Source organism: Sardina pilchardus, chromosome 3 (assembly GCF_963854185.1).
Source record: "Sardina pilchardus chromosome 3, fSarPil1.1, whole genome shotgun sequence".
In the NCBI taxonomy this organism is placed as follows: Eukaryota; Metazoa; Chordata; class Actinopteri; order Clupeiformes; family Clupeidae; genus Sardina; species Sardina pilchardus.
The window spans coordinates 4,860,264-4,877,778 of NC_084996.1; the positions used below are offsets into that span (position 1 = coordinate 4,860,264).

The window sequence follows — 17,515 nt, forward strand, 5'->3', positions numbered from 1 at the left end:
AGGCTATGGTGTGTACACATTATAACATGAGATTGAAAAGAGTTTAGGTATTAAAAAAACATTCATTCTAGGGACTGCCATGATTAAGGTATATTATATGAATTCATGTCTGTTTGTCAAGAGACGTATACATTTGAAGTACATGATTATTAAGTCTTAATATTGCGATATTGTGAGAGTGTAATATATAAAAATCCCTCAAAACATTATGTGCTTATAATGACTTAACCGCTTCAAACTTCTGAAACATCATCCATATTACATCACCACCCATACAAACCAGGACAATAGAGGAACTGTACATACCCTGTGGTTTAAAAAAAAAACTGCTTCACAGTGTTAAAGCAAAGTGCAAGAAAAGGGACAGTTTTGCATACAGTACGTCGACTACTGTACATTCTATCTGTAAATGCACCTTCAACTATTGGGTGTCACTTTAAACTCCGTGTCGCATCACGTGATATCAGGGACACATCTTCACCCCAGTGAGGAGAGTTTTCCTGGAATTAGACAACCCCCTAAATAAAAAGCATTAAGGTAACTGCATGGCATGGGGATCTCTCACTCACACTCATCCTTAAAATCATCTGCTCAGCTGTAATTACATGGTAAAAGTAACGGTGAATGTCAGCCATGTCCATGTTTGGAACCCCAGCTCAGGAGCCTTTTGAGCACATATTGCCCTTAGCGTCCTCGGCACATTGCCCATAATAAGCCACCATTGCCCTGGCACTACAGCAATACATACAAAGGGATTAATCAGGTGGGTAGGAAGAGCAGCATATGGGTCTCTGTGTCACAGAAGCAGGGCTTTATTTTCAGACATACAAGTAGCAGCAGCGTCGCAGGCAAACGGGATCCCGGTAGGGCGGGGGGGGGGGGGGGGGGGTTAGGGGGGGGGCGGTTTTAGCAGGACACCTCCGTCCTGGTGTGCTCGGGGACGATGGGCTCGGCGGTGGGGGCGCTCTCCATGGAGACGTCGGTGTGCGAGCGGCCGCGCTGCTCGGCGTTGCTGCGGTTGCTCAGGGTGCGGCTGCGGTTGCCGTCCATGGAGGCGATGCTGGTGCCGGAGGAGGTGCGGGAGCGGACCAGGCGGGTCATGCTGGCCGACGCCACTGAGAGGAGGAGGACGGAGAAGGGACGGACAATGAGCCACAAACACTTCCTCAGTGCCAACATGTCACTGAACTAACGTATTCATTCTCCTCTCCTTCTACCATATTCTGCTTGATATATGTTCCTGGTTATTAGGATGATTTGCTACTGTTAGTGTTCTGTTAAAAAATATTTTGTCTTTTATTACTATGTGGCTATATTTTAAAGACAAAGTGTATCGTTAGTATTGTGTTATTAGACATGACTGTGACCGTGAAATGTGTGTGAGAGTTTCAGACACATTATTCCCTTATCTCTTAATCTTAATCTCATATTCTCATAGAATATAACAAGAGTGTGGAGCGCTGACTTACTGTAGCCCTGGCCCTGGATGAAGTACTTGATGGCCTCAGCGAGTTTCCCAGGCTATGACAAACAGACACAAGTATGATTACATCAGCTGACAGCTTGTGTGTGTGTGTGTGTGTGTGTATGTGCATACTGTAAGTGTGTGTGTGTGAGTGTGCGTAAAAGAGAGAGGAATTGAGGATGCTCACCTGGTCAACCTGAGGCAGGCCTCCGCAGTCTGCCATCTGGGTAAATACAAAACAACACAGATGATGAGAAATGTTTAGATGACAGAGAACATTTCTGTGTTCAAATTGGTCCTAATTCACCAAATAAACCACAGACCACTCTCACCTTGAGCAGGGTGGTCTTGGTTGGGTTCAGTTTGGAGTTGCAGTCCACCTGAAATGAAAAAAAAAAAACCAGAAGGTCCAAATTAATTTCAGCATAACATCAGCCTAATTTCAAGGCTGCTACTAAGTAACCTAATATATTATATTTAGTTGAAACTGGGCTCTGCATATTGATTTCAATATAAACAGATATTCAGGTATTCACATTTAGATGCATCACTTATGACACTTACCACAGCCTCCACTGCAGGGGAGCTGTCTCCAACCACCAGAAGGGTAGGACACCTGATAAATAGTAACAGAGCGTGTCAAAACATCTAGTCTGATATTAAAATAACCTCATCATTTGAAAAACAAATCAACCACACAGGATAATTGTATACATACTTCAGAGTTCTGACATTGATGTTTCCTCCCTGGATGGGCCTCTCAATGTCCAAGGCTCTCCGGCTATAAAAGAATGACGAATGAAGTTCATGAGACAAACAATCAAACACATGATTATCCAGCCACGATGACAACTCCCTTTTCAGCTGAGAACTGAGTCAATTAAGGGATATGGAGATGGTGTATGTGAAATTCAAGATTTATAGTCTCACTGGCTGAGAAGCATGTGTTTCTGTTACCTGTTGTAGGACTTGACAAACTGCTGAAGGTTGCTCTGGTTGACACCGTTGAGGATGTGGTGGCGGTAGGTGGCAATAAGGTCATGGTTGGTCTGGATTTCCTCCTGCAACGAACATTTCAGACAATGTATATATGCAACATACACACTGACAATTAGGACACTTCCTGTATGAAACATATTAACACTTCGCAACTCGATGTAGAGTGATGTTGGCTCTGCATATCTCCTTACCTTGCTGAACAGGTGGGTGATGACCACTTCGCTCACGGCGCTCACCTATACACACAACAACGAGAGGCATAGGTCAGTGGACCAGCTCGAGACAAAATGCACTGTAGCCCCCGATCAAACTCCTGGCCTTATTAAAGGGGCCTTTAGGAGCATACAGTACTCATTCTTTAAGCCTCTGAGAATGAAAAAAGTCTCCATAAGCTTGGGCCGCAAAGCTCACACCAAAGGGTCACTAAAGGGGAGTGACCGCTACATGTTCCAGCTAAGCACGAAACACAAACACAGCCAACTCTACGTGTAATCCTTCAAATATACATCCACTGCTAGAGTACACACACACACGCACCTTGTGTGCTGCCCAGTCCATCCATCCTTCGGACTGTGCGTTGATGTTGATCATGATCATGCCCTCCACCATGTCAGGGTGGTTCAGCTGTAGTCAGAGAGCACAGAGCATTCATTAAGTACATAGTAATAATAGTAGTAATAATATAGTAAGTAATACACATAGTAGTTTGTAGGACTATTACTCTCCACGGTCTTTGGTTTTCTGAAGCAAAGACAAACTTTTACACTTAACACTAAATCAGTACATTCAGCATCCCGCCGCTTTGCCAAATTAAGAACATTCCACAGACTTACGTCCCGCTAACAATAATAAGCAGGATTATGCTGCCAGTATTGACACGGCGCTGTGTGGCAACTGTTTCTAATCCTGGTTTTATCATGGCTGCGTGCCATACAGTATAACCTCACAGAATAAATAAACAAAGTGACCACTCACAGCGAAATGGCACATGATGAAGGCACCTGCGCCAATGGACAGCCCGATGGTGCTCTTGATGCTGTAAACAGAGAGTGCTAATTTAGAAATCTGCCTTCGTGAAGAATCAGAGGTTTTCATTTGCAGAAATGCTTTGCATTTGTGTCACCCACCCATAGTGCTTGAGAACAGTGGGGATAGCCTCAGACAGCTGGTCCATGGAGGGATAAGTGTACCTGCAGGAAAATAAAGCAAATCCAGATTGATTTGCTGCATTACAATTCCTACATCGTGAGCTATTGTTCCTGCCATAACCTATGCAAAGCTTTTGCGATTTTAGGACATGACACTGTGTGTTGCAAACTGTAGCAAATGTTACCTAAGGTTAATTAATCAACAATGCAGAACAAAAACCTTTCTGGGCATCATCTTGGACTTGGACATCACATTTTAAAAATAAAGTCTCTTCACTTCTTATTATGATGTTGTAACCTGCCCTCTGCATATCTGTTCTAGACACTCCTTCAGTCATAAGCCCAAAGATGCTGAGATCCCTGGAGCTCGCCCTTTTGAGAGACTGTGCTTATCAGGCACTTGTAGCGTGCTAGCTTTTAAGGAGGCTAACAAGTCTGCCAATTAATAGCATATGGACTGCCCTGCTAACTCCAGCCAACTCAGGCTAACCCTGTTGTATGCCACTGCCAGCCTAATGCTCTGGCCTCCCAGGTGTTGCTGCTTAAAGTGTCTCACCTTCAAGACTCAGTAAAGCTGGATTACAACAACCGATGCTACACCCTCCAATCACCCTCCTCCAGCTGACACGAACCAGCTTGCCACTGGGGCTGATCAGGACTAGCACTCTGACCTCTCAGCTCTGGCCCCGTGGCCTACATCCTCCAGGTCAGCACAGACCATTGGCATCTAGCCTAAGTGGTTTTGGATGCTCACCCCGTGGGAAGGTTGCTGGCTCCCTCATGCTGGCCAGGTGCATCGATGTGCAGCACAGCGAAGTGCCTGGTGATCTCCAACATGTCCTCATGGTTGAAGAGGGGGTTGAAGCAGGTATTGTCTGAAAAAAAGAGGAATAATCCCACCGTGAAAAAAAAAAAAACATATCAAAACGTTGAGGTCTGTCAAAAGAGCACTCAGAAACTGTTCAAAAACTATGATGTATTTTCCAAACAAACTTTTTGTTTTGTTTTATGATAAGCAATTAATCATTTTAGTTGTACTTAGGACATAAAGAGAACACAGAACAACAGGTCCTGCATTCCCTGTAAGATTGTAAGGATGCAAGACAAAGCTTCTGAGTGCATCTGACTTAGCAGCAGCTATAGGACTTACGGTTGAGTCCGATGTCGTGGAGGGTGAGGAGAACTGGCCTGTTGGCCTTAGGAGTCCCCTTCATGGTGCAGTGCACCTTTCCAAATGGAGTCTCCACATCCTCCTCCTGTTAGGACAGACCTCTGTTAGACCACTGCCGTCTCCACACACTAACAAACGCTGCCAAGGAGTCTCCTCCATAACATGTGCTTGCCATGCATGAATAAAAACTATCGCTCAACTCAGTTTCCACTTATCACAAAATCTGTGATAAACCCATGGCAAAATCACTATCTACTGAGATGCTACCAAATATTTTGGAACATTGGATTCATATCGCAACAATAATGATTAATATCTACTTTCCAAGTACATCTCAATATGCAAACCAAAACAAATCCTTGGTGTTCATGATGCTTGGCATCATTAACTAAACTACCTCACAGCAAAAACACTGCACTGCTTACGAATATGGCTACCTAACACAAGACACGAGTAGAGCAGTTTTCATACTCACAGCGACCTCAATCTCAAAAACCGAGTCATACTCAGTATTGTCCAGGACCATTTTTGCGGCCGTGTTTGGTTGCGTGTAGCTCTGAACTGGTAGATCTCAGTAGCTTGAAGCTCAGATTGCTATCGTTCTGAGAGTGTACTGAGCGCTCAGGCCTTTATAGCCCTCTGATTAGCGTGTGTCTAAGCTGCCCCCCCCCCCCCCCCCGCCCTCGCTCGCTGGTTTGACAACAGAGGCTAGTCTAATTCTTGACGCAGTGATCTCTAAATTGGATCAGTCAGTCAAGGTTGGGCACGTGCCACATGTAAACATCTGAACCTTTCCATGCTGGCCTTGTAAACAAAACTATAGGTGACAAGCCTGCGACATTTCAACACATGACGTTTAAAAACACACATTTGCAATCAAAAGGTAAAATGACCCAGAGTTTTACTCTTGTTAGTCTTGTTATTTAAATGCAAGGAATTTTACCCTTTTAATGCGGATCTCTGAAGGGGAGAAAGTCTCATTTTACCTTAAGATTGCTGACCAGCATTTCTCAATGAGACTGAATACTGAGTTAAATGCACAACAGAGAGCATAAACTGAAGGCTACAATATAAGTAGATTTAATGTGTAAACACAGAGAAGGTTGACAATGGACGGGTCTGTATATCTAATCAGAGACTAAACAGACGTGAGATGAAAGATGTGAGCCTGACACTGCATATCAACATTGCACCAGCAACTCTCAATACAACATTTACAACCAGTGGTCTCTGAGGAAATACATGTATCTAAAGCATCCATACTATATGACATGGATTCCTGGAATTCAGCTGGATCCAGCCATTTCAATTAAAATAGGCTATGACCTCTTGCCCTCATAAGCATCCACAAACTGGGGCGACAGGCATAAATGTCATGTGGACATGTCGCTGTCCTGGAGCGCTTATCAGCTCATGTGAGTGACCTGACGCACACCGTCTTCAACCACAGCAGCCCGTTTGGCAGATGGTTCTCTCTAACGTTACTTCCCAACGTCACGCCTCTATAGGCTCCCAGGCCATCCCTATGATGTTTAGGAAAGTCTTGCAGTGGAACGGATGGTAATCCGCGAGGATCAGTGTGGTAGCCTAGTGCAATCTGTCACTCGACCTCATCAGGTCAGCTGGCCACTGCTGATTCACATGCCGTGGTTTGTAATGCAAACGGCCTCAAGACATCTTTCAAGTCAATTACTCAGCCTGTTCAAGCACAATTCTCTGCAGGTGTCCACATAGATTGTTACTGTATATCTGACCCCCACCCCCTTGTCGAATTTCAGGTAGGCCTACCAGAAATATTGTGCTGACTTGTAGCCTACTAGAGATAATCCAACTTTGATTTTTTTTTTTTTTTGATGATGGATCTTTGACAGATCAACCCCCCCCCAAAAAATGTGTATTATCTAAAGGCGTCTGCTAAATAACCATAACCATAACCATAACCATAACCATCTAGCTGTCTCAGTGAGGCACACTTGTCTAGTATGCTACTTGACAAAGGATAGATATAATGTAACTTGCCGTGTGCCTTCCATGCTGATCAGACAGGCTGAGGCTCTGTGAGAAAAAACATGATCAAAAATAATTATTTTACATTTTCAAAACGGCCTTCACTGTAGCCAGTAGAATTGAGTGTGATGATCACACACTATACTGTGCTCATAGTTGAAAGATTACAATAAAAACGGACCTATAATACATTGATGACATTACATTTGAGTTTCGTAGGTTAGGCCTAGCCTTTAAAAATGTTCCTTTAAAATTCTAACTTTGGAATTCTATCTCTCTACGTTACTGTTTAAAAGATGCACTTACGGACAGTGATTTCCCAATATCAAGATCTGAATCTTTTTCATCCACTTCCACCAAAGCTGGATTTTGCTGTTGATGAAGCATTACATTCTTACACTGAGTTTCACAACCATTAGCCTATAGATTCCTAGAATTGTCTTACACACGGTCTTTTAAGATGAGCTAAGCCAACAAGGAGCGGAGCTGGATATCGCTGGCATTTTCGAACATAGGCCTACATGTGAGTGCTCAGAAAGACTGTCCTGGCTTATACATGGCATGAAATTAAGTGAAATACTATTTAATACTAAATACTAACAGCTTTAGCCTATAATTTAGTTAGCTAAATTGCAACACTTGTCAGTTTAGCTAGCATGATTCCAGGAGTGTTTAGGCTACACAGCATCCAAACCAAACTTTCTGATCAATTAAACCTACCCTGCTTCTTGAAGCTGTGAGTTTTATATTTGACATGATGTAAAAATGGTCCAGCTAGCAGTCAGTAGCAAGTGGTTGGAAGAGCAGCGCACTACTGATTAGAAATGGAGATATTTCAGCCCAAGAAGATCTACTAATGATGTAATAATTGACAAACTGACTGACGTGACCACCACCAACATTCTATTGCTAAAGGTTTTTTTTTTTTTTTTTGAGCTATTAGGCCTAATTCTTTGGACTGTATTTATTTTTCGCTTCAACTTCAGATCTCTAGTGAATTTTAATTATTTATGCATTGTATTGGAGTAGTTTCTTACTGGGCCTACAGTATATTGCATAGGCTAGCCTTAACTTAATTTTGTTTACATCTGTGTCCAAGGTCAGCGCACACAATTGTATTTTTCTATCCCACAAGCATTACAATAACATAATAGAGAGAACAAAATACGTGTTTATTTTTTATTTATTTGTTTATTTATTTATAGAAGCCTTAGCAGAACTCAGTCATAGGCCTACAGTTTTAGCCATCAATCTATGTCAGACAGTGATAATGAGTCTAGGTCACAACAATCACTAATCCAGTGAGTTCCTCTCCACCTGTCATGAGGAATCTACTTCATAATGGAGAATAGAGCAGATGGACATTGCATTGCAGATCTCATAGCGCACCGTTACAAGCAAATGTCAACTATGTACAATGTAACACTCTCCCGCAGTGCAGAATATGTAGGTCATGGTAACTACCATATGCATAGAATGACTTTCCACACACTTTACCTATTTTAGGTTATCAGTTACATGTAACTCGTCTGACCTCTTACTGGGAGCACCATGCAGATAACCTGAACCAGACTGCCTAATCACCTGCACTGGAACCGAGACAAGACCAGCTGTTAATAGCATATAAGCCCAACAGGTGGTTTGCCTTCAGCCTTCATTCAAAATATAGGTTAAGCCAGAATCATTCAAAACTACACCTGACGTTACACTTCTGGTCAAATGTTTGTAAACACTCTGGGGAAAAAACACATAGACATACAGTAGGTAACGTTAGAAATATTTATTTGGCTTGAAATAGGATGATACAAAATGTGCTTGACAGTGTGCTTTCATCAGAGAAGCTTTGATTTCCAACGGTTGCAAGGAGATAGCTGTCCTTTGGCATGTCTTTGTGTTGTGCCTCTATTTCTTCTCTGTGATCCAAACTGACTCATTTATATGGGATTGGCACATTAGGTAAGATTAAATTAGATTAATCTTTATTGTCAGGCAGAGTACAAGTACAAAGACAATGAAATGCAGTTAGAGAATTGCCACTCTACAAGTATATGGTCTAATATATGAATAAAAACATGATAATTGATGATAATTCTGTTATAATTAAAATAGTTTGTTTAATGGTAAAGCACTTTGGCTCACCCTCTGTTGTCTAAAATGTTAAAATGACCTTGATCTTGACCAAACACTTCAATTTAAACGTGGCTGCCCATAACATAATTTAAATCATCTTCCACCCATTATCTGTTTCCATTTCATCATGTCATCCTGTCCTGGATGTATTTTCATTTGGAACTCTGCCAAGAGGGCCAGCATTCCAGAGCCTATCCCTGCTGATCACTGTGTAGTTATTACATTCATTATTACATTCATAACCTTGTTACCTTGGTCAATAATTTCAGATATACACAGGCAAGGTGTTATGCTCTTTGTGCTATAGGAGATTTCCCACAGTTGCTGATCAACCACTAAGCCTATTTCACATTAAACAGCATGACGTGAGATTCAATGGCAGTGCCAAATGCTGGCAGCAGTCGCAAACGTGCCGCGTGTTGGCTCTCCTTCACGGCACAAGATAATCAGGAACAGAGTCACCTAATTCGGGCCTTTCACTGGTCAGCAAGCTGGCACTTCCTTTCATTTGTCTTATGTTGCAGTAGGTCCAAGAGGGCTCAACTGTGAGCTCTGGTGTCGTGGACCCAGCGCCCTCCACGCTCACAGGTACCACTCCACAAACACATTACATTAATTACCCACCTTGGAGTATATCATTGAAATAACACAGATTGTGTATCTACATCTACTGTAAGTAAACCACTACATTTGACTTATTTGCCATGAACATTGGTCAAGGATTTGATTTTAAACGAGGAGGGAAACATACAGTATCTTCAGCATATTTTTTTTATATACATTTAGTAGATAAAACCAAGTTATCTTAGGATGCCCTGACTTGAAATAAACAGGATCAGTAGCCCTATGTGTATGTGGATTCTCTCTTGCATTGAGTATCTATTGCCATCTTCTGGTCAAAAAGCGGTATGACATCAATTTCATACCATTGAGCTGCATACAGTCGACTGAGAAGTTGTTATGAATATATAAATAAAATATTTAAAAAATGATGCATTCTTGAAATAGCCCTGGACATACGATTTTGAAAGGCTAAATGTTACAGATCTGTGTGTCATGTAGAAATACTTATATAATTAGTTATATTATCATTTAATTCCTTACTAAATAGGTTAAAGTTTTATTCTTTGTGACCTTGCTAATAAAGTGTACTAATATAGGAAGGCTTGGTTTCATCTTAGGGTACATTATTGGCAAAGTGGCATGTTTTCATAGTCCATGGACTTTTGTTTTGCAATGCCATGTATTTCAGTTGTTCCCTCTTACTCTGGCCCTCTTGTTCAATATTGGATATTGCAGAGAGTTTTGAAATGCCCTCCAGATACCCATTAGCTGTGCATGACACTGGTTGATTGAGGCCTTAGCTGAGGGTTTACACATTTCCAAATTGATATCAGTCTTCAATCAGTCACTCTCCGATTATGCCTCCATTTAGCAGAGCCTTTTCATAAAACAATAATGCCATTTTTATAGTGCATTGAGTTGAAGCAGAAATGAGGCCTGTTGTGTACATAATTGGCCTGCAACAGGGATTTCCTGTGAATACAATGTAACCTTTCTACATCTGGTCAGCATAGAGGAAGTATGAAGTAATAGATTTCATACCAACTGCCTTAAACTCTAGAACATCCTTTGCTCAATAAAACATTGGGCTGTGAATGCCAGAATTATTTTTGCAAGATATAAGATGCAAGATATAAACTACTGAGAACTACCCATGGAAATATTTCTGAGTGAATTAGAGGGTAGTGCATAAAACATCTGAAGAGATAGCCAACATGTTTTAATTAAATTGTTGCAGGAGTATTTGGCTGAGGGTGAGTGATGTCTTTAGGGAGACGATTGAAACAGCTCAACAGTGCTCTCTATTTCTGCAGAGTGGTTGCAGTATGCCCAATGCACCAAGGACTCTGGGGTCTATCTTCAGAGGAGGCACCACTCCCAGATCCATCTCACACACCTGCCAACTCTCACCTCATCCGTCACCCTCAGCCCCAGAGATACACACACACACACACACACACACACACACACACACACACACACACACGCGCACACGCACACATATACACGCACACACATATACGCACACGCACACACACACACACACACACACACACACACACACACACACACACACACACACACACACACACACACACACACACACACACACACACACACAACACGCACCCACACACACAACCCAAACACAAACACACACAAAAAATGCTCAACACTTGCTTGCCTCTCACTGCAGCTCTAAAGTCTGTACACTGGATGGAGAGGAGAACGAGGTAAAGAGAGGGGGAGGGAAAGAGGGAGGGAGGGGGAGAGAGAGGGAGAGAGCAAGGGAGGAGGGAGGAGGAGGAGGAGGAGAGCAGGAGCCGGCTGGAGTCGGTACCTCGTCCGCAGCATCAGTAGCGGCAGCAGCAGCAGCACTACGGGCTGAGTGGCGCTTAGAGGATGTGAGCGCTGCTGGGACCCTGCGGGGAAGGAGGGATGGAGACCGAGAAGAAGGACTGAGACGGAGGACTGAGACGGAAGCCAAGATGTGCGATGACGTGTGAGCGCGTCCGAGAGGTGAATTTCACCTGCGGAGAAGAGAGACGAAGACAAAGAGCTGCAGGTAAGCTTACAACGGGACGACAGAAAGAGTCTGTTGGCCAGGTTTCTTTTTATAGATCTACATCAGTAGAGAGCCAGAGAAGAGATGCTGTTGTGAAGAACCAGTGCCACTCATTGAAGCGTGTAATGTCATCAGTATAGCGGGAATTGTAATGGGATTGGTTTTCCTGATGGATTTTGTCACGTGCACTGCACATATGCTCATGTATGTGTTCGTGTCTAGCTATGGAAGTGACATGCATCATGCATGCATCTCTTTGTTATTACATTTGTGTCTCTGTGTTTCTATATTTACGTATGTGTGTGTGTGTGTGTGTGTGTGTGTGTGTGTATGTGTGCGTACTTCAGTGTGTGTGTGTGTGTGTGTGTGTGTGTGTGTGCGTGTGTGCGCGTACTTCAGTGTGTGTGTGTGTGTGTTGGATAGATGTATGTGGACATGTGTCTCTGTGTTCCCGTGCCGTCTAGCCCTTTCACCACAGTGGAGCAGTGTTGTCATGCCTCTGCCAATGAGATCTGGTTGCTGAGTAAGTCTCTGCGTGTTTGTGTGCAGGCAGCCCTATGTGAGTGAGGGAGATTCCCCCCAACACCCACCCACCTCTCACAGACCCATCAGTCAAGATGTACGCCTTCTACTCGCTGCTGGTCTATATCTTCTATACCGTCTTCAAGGAGAAGGAGGAGGAGGAGGCGCTGGAAGGGGCATGTGGTCACTCCCCAGAGGTATGTATACCCCCCCCCCCCCCCTCCAAAACAACCCCCCCCTGTCTCAGTGTTGGGATCAGCTGGTCCTGATCATCTAATGAAGGTGAAACCACTGCTCCGCATACTAAAGGGGATCATGATGGATGTCACGGTTTAACATGGGGGAGAAGGGAAAAAAATCCTCTCACGTACCTACACTCTTTCTCTCTTTCTGCCTCTGTCTTTTTCTCTCTCTGTCTCTCTCTCTCTCTCTCCTTCACTGTGTGAACAGCAGCCTGGCCGTGTTTCCATGGAAACAGGGAGCAGGAGGAGAGGAGGCCCCACCCCCAGGATGGGGAAAAGGGGTTGGTGCAGACAGAATGAGTCCAGTGAGTGTGTTTCCTGCAACTGTCACCAATACGGCTCTTAAATTGGGTTGACCGCGCTTGACTGTGGAGAAATAACCCTTTCAGCATGTTGATCTGAATTCACAACACCTCAAGTTCCACCACTCAACGCCCAAAACCTGGTTGCCTTGCAGGTAGCAGTAGTGACAGCGATGGCCTCTCGCTCAGTGAGGAAGACGATGATGGGGGCGAAGACCTGGCACTTCCAGCCAGAACCCCCATGGCCGCGTTCCTGTCGTTTAAACAGGAGGCAGAGAAGAGAAGAGCCTCCACAGTGCAACTGGACGTGGGAGAAAAGGTAGAGCGAGGCTCTCATCAAATCACAACCAACCACGCTCCCACCCACTACCACAGGTCATGAGTCTCATGAGTCAGTTCACATACTGTTTTTAAAAATAGTTTAATAGCCGGAGCAATCTACGCCTCTGCAGTCTATATGGCAAAAGGTTTCACGACAAGTTACTTATTGCTCTGCATAGGTATCTAAAGGCATCTAAGTATCCATAAATTCTGTCGCTCATATCACTATGTCGATAATGATTTGGGTCTATTTATATCAGCACAAACAAAGTACCCAAAAAAAGAAAAAGCATTGTTTATTGTGATGAAAATAATCAATCAATTATTTTAGGTATTCATCTGTTGGTATTTTTCATGACATCTGAAGATTCTAAGACTTCTGTATTTAAGTATCCTGTCTTTATTTTTGATGACATCTGCAGATTCCAAGACTTCTGTATTTAAATATCCTGTCGGAATTTATTCATGACATCTGAAGACTCTAAGCCTTTTGCGTTTGCGCTCCCGCCCTGCCCCAGGTGAGCGAGTCTCCCCTGGTGTCAGTGATGTCCCACCTGCTGAGCTTCCTGGAGCAGTACTCGCACCTGCAGCAGCTGCAGCAGCAGGCGGAGCAGTACCGTGTGCAGCTGCGCAGGCACCGCGTGCAGCACCGACGCCACCTGAAGGCCCTGCGCACGCACTACCGCCAGCGCCTGCGCGACAAGAACAGCGTCATCAGCAGCCTGGAGGAGGTCATCAGCCAGCAGCCCAGCCCCGCCGCCGAAGGTGAGAGGGGGCCAGAGCAGAGGACAGGGGGGGGGGGGGGGGGGGGGGGCTGGGGGGGAGTGGAGCGGGTTGGGGTGGTGGTGGTGGTTGGTTGAGGGGAGTGGGGCGGGTTGGGGAGGTGGGTTGGAGGAGGAGAAACAGAGGCTTGCCGATAAGTGTTCAAGCATTCAGATAGTCATTTTCAGGCATTCAGTTAGGCATTTTCAGATATTCAGCTAGTCTGAAAAAAAAAAACCTCCCAATAATTTACATGGGTGTGCTCTTGTGGACGCAAAACTTGTAGAACCTCCCTTCATACACCACGACTTATGCTGCCTACATTTTCATTTAATTTCAAATTTGGAGAAAGTGGTTGTAAACATTCACTACCAATTGTCTGTCATAAAAATTATACACCAGCTTTCTCCACTGAGCAGTAATTTCAGCAGTGAGTTTTATTCGTTTTGGATGTTGCCTAAGATGTGAGTGTTTTTCTGCTGCATCAATAAGAACAGCAGGTGTCTTGTGGCAAAGATCAGCATGCACTCCCACGGACGGAGGATTTTGATCTGAAGAGACAGAATTAATTTAGAGAGATTTAAGAGTCTTGCGCTGGAACGGCATCAAAGTCCAGGTCAGCGTCTGCTTGGAGCTGTTTTGTTCAGAACCAAACGAAAGACACAGAGCGGTCGCATTGGCCAGGAAAGAGATTGCTCTTTGATTAAATCAGCGAGGTCGTTTTTACAGTCTGAGGCAGGATTGGAGATGACAACCGACTCCTTAATGTAGAGCAGCTGTATCTGGCCTGAGTTGAGCGCTCTCACTGGCATTGGCTGTCTCCAGGGGTCTGTCCTCCATCAGATAAGGCCAGATGGTCATCATATCTTATCATCATTCCCATCAAACCGCTGGTGGTGGTGAGTTCGTTGATAGGTGCGTAATATTTTAGATAACAATAAAAAAGACCTTTTCCTAATTAAATATATATTTTTGTAAACTTAACCTGAACCTGTTTCAAATATATTTACTGCTTTACCTCAGTAGGCCAATTAATCGTTTGAATCATAAGTGAGATACATGGTGTGCGGCATTTCAAGCACCATATATTATATGATATATATGTGTCATGTTTCTGGGTTTCTGGAGTAGAAGAACTTGGGCAGTGTCTCACATGCTGCTCAGGAAAAAATGTCTACGTTCTGGCACGTGTGTGTGTGTATACGTGTGTGTGTTTGTGTGTGTGTACGTGTGTGTGTGTGTGTTTGTGTGTGTGTGTGTGTGTGTGTGTGTGTGTGTGTGTGTGTATGTGTAAGCGTGCTTGTTTGCGCGTGTGTGTGTATGGAGCAGTCGGGATGGTGTGGCACTTGATCAGTGACTCAGTAGCTTTAGGACATGAATTAAATATCTGTGCGAGTGCTGCATTTCCCCACAGCAAGTGCACTTACAAGCATCGTCACATGGCAGCATTCACGTGCACCCGTGTTGTGATATAAATAGCTGAGAGAGCAGATCCAGGAGTACCTTCACGTTAATACTGGGAAGAGGGAGAAAGACACAGAGAGGGGGACAGAGAGAGAGAGAGAGAGATGGAGGGAGAGATGGAGAGAGAAAGAGAGAGAGAGAGAGATTGAGGGAGAGAGGGTCACTGTTCATACTCTACTCATACTGTTGTTCAGACATGCTGGAGTAAAAGCCTCCAATGTCCACAGGCTTTTATCACATAGTGTAAATGGATCTCTTGTGAATAAATCGCCCTTGAAAAAGGCCATTGACATTGTTGGCAACTGTAAGCCTTCTCCTGTATCTTAGATTACCTACTGTAACACAAGGTGCTTGGTGAAATACTGTAGTAGAGATACATGTCAAGAGAAAGAATTGATGCTGACTGTTCTTTTTCTCTGGGCTTAGAAAGGTATATCTTGGGCTAAGAGAAACACTATCAGAAAGGATTCGTGAACAGGAAGAGGTGTCTTCGTTATCACACAACACAAAACCTAATCTAATGTGACAGATGTTGAAGAGCAAAATATTTGTCGCTGAAATTCTGCTCATTTTTCTCTGTGGCTCTGCACACCACGAGTAGTTTTTCCTTGGTGCTGCTCTAACTGACTTGACTCTCAGAGAGCCTTAATGGACCCAAACTCGGCGTCTACAGAGTGGCTATTCCTCGAGCACGCGTCCTCTCCTCACGTTTGTGCAGCAGCAATTTCCCGAGCATGCTCAGTCCGCCTCTGCCATTTGGCTTCCAATGTGCCCCCACACCCTTTATCTCTCCCCCCCCCCCCCCCCCCCCCCCCCCCCCCATCCAATCCAGGGGCTCATCACTTAGAGTGACACAGCACTTCCAGACTGGACCTCTTCCACCGAACGGTATTATGAGCTCTGGGGGGGGAAGACGGTCTACTCTAACTCATGTTCATGAAAGATTCAAACAGGAAACTGATTAAAATGTTAACGGGCACGTTTTTTCGCTCTTGTCTGCCTGACTGGGGCTGACTTAGCGTGAGTAAATGTTTGCGAGAGATGTAAGTGCTTCTGAATCGGAACGATGTGCCCCAAAGTGACTTGCACGTACTGGTGTGTGTGGGGGCTAGCGGCCCGTATCATGCATTAACCATTTTAACCTAAAGCAAGAGACAAGTGTGCGCAGAGTTTACATTGATTAAAATGTGATGAGCATGAAAGCACCTCTGAGATGAGTCGTGAGGTCTGACTGAAGCAGGAGTTCTCCTCAGGCCATATCTTGTCGTAGGCCGTGACATAATACAATATTAACGACGAGGAAGGATTATGAGGGCTGAAATCTTCAAAGATTTTAATCACTCCACTGAATGGAGTGATCGCTGATCCCATGTTCTGCTGGTTTTTACATTATCTACACATGCGTCACCAACACAGATTTACAGGATGGCACATGGAGGAGATAGAGGGGATGATTGTCAGTATGAATATGCAAATCATGATGATGACGATGATGATGATAGTGATGGCGATGATGATGATGATGATGATGATGATGATGATTACTATGATGATAATGATGATGATGATAATGTTCATGGTGATGCCTGTGACGATGATGATGATGATGATGATGATGATGATGGTGGTGGTAATAACGGAGCTGTCCATTTCCTCCATCCTATGTGGTGGTGTCCCTGCTGCAGGTGTGGGAGTGGATGCGTGCGGAGGCGCAGGGAAGGCGGGCCTGCACACGCTGGTGGAGTCTCTGTGCGGCCTGCAGGGGGAGCGCTCCCAGCTGAGGGCCGAGCTCAGGCTGCTGCACTCCCAGCTGGAGCAGAAGGAGCTCGACCGCCACGCCAAGGTCCAGGCCTTCCAGCAGCAGGTACCGTACCAGTCCAGGACCGCCGCCGCCGCCGCCGCTGCTGCTGCCGCAGCCTCTCCCTCTCTCTCACTTCACACTCGCCGTCTTGCACTCTCTCCTTTGATCTCTTTCTCTCTTTCACTCTCCCTCCATCTTTATTCTCAGTCGCTCTCTGTTGATTTCACTGTCTTCTTCTCTTTAGATATCTCTCTCATTTTCCACGAGTGAAAATATCTCTCTCCTGTTTCTCTTTCTCTCTTTCACTCTCATTCCCTCCATCTTTAATCTCAGTCTCTCTCTATTTTTTTTTCACTGTCTCAAATATCTGAAATATCTCTCATTTTCTCATCTCTCTTTTCCATCTCCAACATGTTGCCCATGCTGTCTTTAATATTTACCCCCTTTTGCTCTGGCCTGTGCTCCTCTTGCCCCTCTCTCTCTCATTTTGTCATCTTTCTTTTCCATTTCTGACATGTTGCCCATGCTGTCTTTAAAGTAATATGTATCCTC

General features: G+C 44.4%; 2 protein-coding genes across 2 annotated transcripts in view; one reads left to right on the plus strand and one right to left on the minus strand.

Moving 5' to 3' along the window:
- Positions 1–902: 902 nt before the first annotated feature.
- Positions 903–7,603, minus strand: ndrg1b (N-myc downstream regulated 1b). The gene is made up of 16 exons (XM_062531041.1): positions 7,511–7,603; positions 7,097–7,162; positions 6,803–6,838; positions 4,763–4,868; positions 4,367–4,487; positions 3,592–3,654; positions 3,440–3,500; positions 3,002–3,088; positions 2,656–2,700; positions 2,423–2,526; positions 2,184–2,246; positions 2,030–2,081; positions 1,798–1,845; positions 1,653–1,688; positions 1,470–1,521; positions 903–1,115 (listed from the first exon to the last, which is right to left on the minus strand). The coding sequence occupies exons 1-16, from the start codon at positions 7,544–7,546 to the stop codon at positions 907–909; spliced, it is 1,185 nt and encodes a 394-aa protein (XP_062387025.1). The 5' UTR covers positions 7,547–7,603; the 3' UTR covers positions 903–906.
- A 3,742-nt stretch (positions 7,604–11,345) lies between these two features.
- si:ch211-257p13.3 (kinesin-like protein KIFC3) overlaps positions 11,346–17,515 on the plus strand; it is a 14,448-nt gene continuing 8,278 nt past the window's right edge. The window contains exons 1-6 of the mRNA XM_062531488.1: positions 11,346–11,549; positions 12,099–12,268; positions 12,522–12,618; positions 12,771–12,934; positions 13,455–13,701; positions 16,848–17,026. Coding sequence (XP_062387472.1) covers positions 12,167–12,268; positions 12,522–12,618; positions 12,771–12,934; positions 13,455–13,701; positions 16,848–17,026 — 789 coding nt within the window. The 5' untranslated portion in view covers positions 11,346–11,549; positions 12,099–12,166. The remainder of the gene's footprint in view (positions 11,550–12,098; positions 12,269–12,521; positions 12,619–12,770; positions 12,935–13,454; positions 13,702–16,847; positions 17,027–17,515) is intronic.

Bases quoted from the DNA above. Each gene is read 5' to 3' on its own strand.
- ndrg1b (XM_062531041.1), bottom strand. From the start codon at position 7,546: ATGTCAAATATAAAACTCACAGCTTCAAGAAGCAGG. The intron at 3,655-4,366 runs GTGAGCATCCAA...ATTTTCCTGCAG, and splicing joins GCCAGCAACCTTCCCACGGG to GTACACTTATCCCTCCATGG. The intron at 1,846-2,029 runs GTAAGTGTCATA...TTTTCATTTCAG, and splicing joins CCCCTGCAGTGGAGGCTGTG to GTGGACTGCAACTCCAAACT.